We start from the raw sequence: 4,409 nt of genomic DNA on the forward strand, positions 1-4,409 counted from the left end.
CCACAACGGACACAGGCATACTGTATCTAGGACATGGCTACAACTATTGTATTTCTTTTGTCAGGCCATTCTTGAACCAGAGACATCAGATTTGTCTTACCTGGGCTAAAGACAAAAAGGACTGGACTGTTGTTCAGTGGGCCAAAGTCCTCTTTTTAGACAAGAGGAAATTTTGGATTTTATTTGGAAATCAAGGTCCCACAGTCTGGAGGAAGGCACAGAATCCAAGCTGCTTGAGGTCCTGTGTAAAGTTTGCTGTCAGTGGTGGTTTGGGGAGCCATGTTGGTCCACTGTGTTTTATTAGGTCCAAGTGTGACACAGGTGTCTACCAAAAGGTTTTAGAGCACTTTATGCTTCCCTCTGTTGGCCAACTTTATGCTGATGTCTTCATTTTCCAGCAGGACTTGGCACCTTCCCACACTGCCAAAAGTTCTAATACCTGGTTTAAGGACTATGCTATCCCTGTGCTTGATTGGTCAGCAAACTCATCCGACCTAAACACCATAGAGAATCTATGGGGAATGGTGAAGAGGAAGACGAGACACCAGACCCAACAATGCAGAAGAGGTGAAGGCTGCTATCAGAGCAACCTGGGTTTCCATAACATCTAAGCAGTACCACAGACTGATCGCTGCAGCATTAATTAATGCAATGGGAGCCCCAAACAAGTGCTGACCATGATTATATTTTTCAGTAGTCCAACATTTCTGTGTTAAAAATCTTCTGGTCTTAAGTAATATTACAATTTTCTGAGATACTGGATTTTGGGTTTTCATTACCTCTAAGCCAAAATCATCAAAATATACTTGAAAATACTTAAAATATATCAGTCTGAGAGTAATGAATCTATATACAAGTTTCACTTTTTTAATATGAATTACTGAAATAAATCAACTTTTTGATGTTATCCAATTTAATAAAGATGAAGCTGTACATGTATTAACCTCAGATGCTTTATAGTGTACTCTAAATGAGTCAGTAATTTGTGTCATGATGACCCCTGACTTGTATAAACAAACGATAGTTCAACTAATATGAATTCAGATTTTTATTAAACATCTTTAAAAGTTTAATGACTCTCAATGCTAGTAATCAATAGAACTGAGATCAAAAAGGTAATGCACAAATGTGCACACACACTCTACAATTAAAAATATTATAAAATTCGTTTAGATTCAGGCATAAAAAAAAGACCAAAACAAGGTTTGTGAGCTGAATGAATAATTATATCAAAAGTGCGACCCTGAATAAAACAGTGACGACAAAGCTCGTTACACTATGACTTGCATTTTTGCTTTGCTGATTTCTTCATTCAGATTTCTCCTAAGGTATAATTTCATTTTTTAAAATGATAATTAAATCACATTGCTGATATTACAAACGCAGCATACAAATTGCACATGAAAATAAAAGAAATTGCTTCATCAAATCAGAGAGGCATTTTGAACAAAATCAGAGAATCTTTAAAATCCCATTACAAGGAAACAGAATAAATTTGACATTTTTTTGGTCTGCTTGTTAAAAAAAAAAAAAAAAAAAAAACAGGGTAAAATACTGGCAAACTGTATTGTAGAAAGAAGAAAGTGCAGTAATCAAGAACAATATAAATGTGACCTCAACAAAATAGCTTTCAAATACCTGGACAATTAGGACACTTGTGGTCAAAGAGATTAAGGTGCAATCAATATTTATGTAACATCTCAAGATAAAATAATTCCTATTGCCCAAATATTCACAAAAAAGGACCCAATTTGAACCATAGCAGACATACTATGGATCACTCAAATGGACTGCATATTCACATTATGTTACTGGAGTATATAAAGAGAACAGCTGATTTTGTATGTAGTAAACTAGTCTTCATATGTATTTCTAATAGTGTGTGAGTGAAAACACAACAACTTTAGGAAGTTTCCTCAAGCTCTTCAGCCTCGACCAAGCATGTCTGATCAGCTAAGGGTGATCTAAAAGGAGGATAATATTCGAAAGAGGGAAGTAATGGTGCACCAGCACTGCTCCTTTGGTGGAAAAACCATGCAACTGCAGACACTGCCAGAATGACAATCACACTCAGAATGACTAGTGCTGAGAGGAGAGGACTGCCATCTGAACAAAGAACACAACATAAAAATGTTAAACCATTAATAGCCAAGCTCAGGTTACTGTGACGGGTGACAAATTAAATGAAAAGCCATAAAATGATGATGGTTAGGTATTGGGCTACCATGGCATTAATGAGCACTGCCTAAGATCACTCAAAAATCTCCTATGGGTAATTTGAATACTCCTCCGAGCACTCAGCGACCACGTGAATGGGGCAGACTCAACATAGGAAGGGGGAAAAATAAATAAATAAATCACTCTTGGCAAGATGGAAATGTGTCATCATAGAATAAAGGTGAACACTCAGAAGTACTTTATACAGTTTTGCAGTAACTCCTCTCTAATGAGAGAGACTATGGCAGAAAAAAAAATTTCACTTCGTAATGCAACGTCATAGTTTCTCATTTAATTTGTCACCTGATTCTATACTGAGACAAATCAAGCAATAAAAGGCAATGTCAAACTTACTCTTTTTCACAATTAGAACAGGCTCTGCAAAGAAAAAATTAAATAAAAATGAAAAAAATATTTTAAGTAAACAATATAGTGTCATCATTTTCATGTACAATGGCTAAAGCTTACTCTGGGGTGCTTGACACACCACTCCATTCACTCGTTCTTCAATGCAGCTTATATTCTCCCACTTGCCAGTAGTGGAATGCAGCACCACACATTTCTCCATCAAGGGTAACTCGGAATCAGCTGAGCCCCATTCCACCCAATCGTGAAAGCTCACCACAGAGTCATCGAACCATTTAAACTGATCATCTAGCAAAGACAGACAGGAATAAACAATTAAAGTGCAAAATCAGTGGATAACAACATAATATTACTTCACAGAATAAGTTTACATGTTACATGTTTAAGATTAAGATTACAGCACAGTGAACTTTTTTTTATTTTTCTACATATCTCAGTTGGAAACCTTCTGATCAGTAGCTTAGTAACCCACAGCAATAGCTCTTAAAGCTCAGAGCAATTTAGCCATTATTTGTTTTGCTGTTTTTTTTAAATAAACATATATAGGGCTCAGGATTGTGGAATATAGGGTGCAATATCCTGTTTTTAGCACAAAATAGGCAATATGATTGATGAATAAATTAACGTGATTTTAATTCATTTTAACCAACTTCCCAAACATGACTGAGCAAATAATTAGAAACTGAGCCCCTTAGCAAAGAAATGGTTGTTTTCGTTTGTTTTTATGACCAATAAATAATAATTTGAAACATCATTCCCATATTCTGATATTGGTAAAATTTACTCTTTATAAAAGTGGTAACTTTCGTTCTACCTGACATATCTGAAAACCTAAATACATAGTTTAAAGTCTAAAGCCTCCCTATTAACAACAGCAAGGCTTTTCTATACTGTATATAAATTTTTTTATCGTCATTAACCTATGCTTGTGTTGCCGTGTTAAATTCTAACACTGTATTTACAGTACATCATTACTGTACCTGATATCTGAGACATGCATATGGAAATGTTATCTAGGTGCGAATTACATGTTTTTTAAGTCCTTTGTTTTGCCTGTACCTACAGACAAGTCTATAAAAATAACAGGATGTTGATGTGTGAGAAGATGCTGTAGATCCCTTTTAGATGGCGCAGCTGGAGGTGTTATGTGGTGATGAATTCCCTGCATTATTTCCTCACTGCTCTTTTGCATCGTTAAAAAGTTTACAGATGCCTGAAAATTGAGTTTGAAAGGGAATAAATTTGTTTATGTATATTTACTTGACCTATGTTTTGCACCTAACTCACAGGTTTTCATTAAAATTCACCAGCCTATCGAACAGAAATTTCACAGTTACTATTAAATATAAAGGAAAATACTGTGTTTGTCTGCTGTGTAACCGATGAGCCATGCTTTTCAGAACATTAAACACATTTTAATATAATAAAGCTGCAAATGCTAGCATAAATATTTCGCTAGTCGATTTCATTTATTTCACTATATATATATATATATATATATATATATATATATATATATATCACTAAATATTTCACTAGTCAAAGATCATAATAGAATGATGTGTATACAGTTGTGTTTATATGAAGTTTTGCTTTTAACATGCACACAGGAACTCTCTGCAAACCTTTCATGCTACAGATCCCTGGTTCCACTTAAAACCTTCCTTCTTTTTTTCAAAAACTATTTGGTTGACCAGTATGCAAACTGTGAGGCCTTACCGTCACTGTCATAATATAATCCTAGCCAGATCTTCACACTGACGTTCCACACCTTCGGGCTGTACTCAACAATGAAGTTGTTCACTTCAGCACTGCGCACTGTCAGA

General features: G+C 35.2%; 1 protein-coding gene across 1 annotated transcript in view; it reads right to left on the reverse strand.

The window, feature by feature from the left end:
* Nucleotides 1-1,033: 1,033 nt before the first annotated feature.
* cd302 (CD302 molecule) overlaps nucleotides 1,034-4,409 on the reverse strand; it is a 6,187-nt gene continuing 2,811 nt past the window's right edge. The window contains exons 3-6 of the mRNA XM_053495915.1: nucleotides 4,303-4,409; nucleotides 2,686-2,871; nucleotides 2,572-2,595; nucleotides 1,034-2,106 (exon numbers count right to left, since the gene is read on the reverse strand). The exon at nucleotides 4,303-4,409 is cut by the window's right edge and continues 4 nt beyond it. Coding sequence (XP_053351890.1) covers nucleotides 1,904-2,106; nucleotides 2,572-2,595; nucleotides 2,686-2,871; nucleotides 4,303-4,409 — 520 coding nt within the window. The 3' untranslated portion in view covers nucleotides 1,034-1,903. The remainder of the gene's footprint in view (nucleotides 2,107-2,571; nucleotides 2,596-2,685; nucleotides 2,872-4,302) is intronic.

The sequence above is a fragment of the Clarias gariepinus genome, chromosome 5, assembly GCF_024256425.1.
Source record: "Clarias gariepinus isolate MV-2021 ecotype Netherlands chromosome 5, CGAR_prim_01v2, whole genome shotgun sequence".
Classification (NCBI taxonomy): domain Eukaryota; kingdom Metazoa; phylum Chordata; class Actinopteri; order Siluriformes; family Clariidae; genus Clarias; species Clarias gariepinus.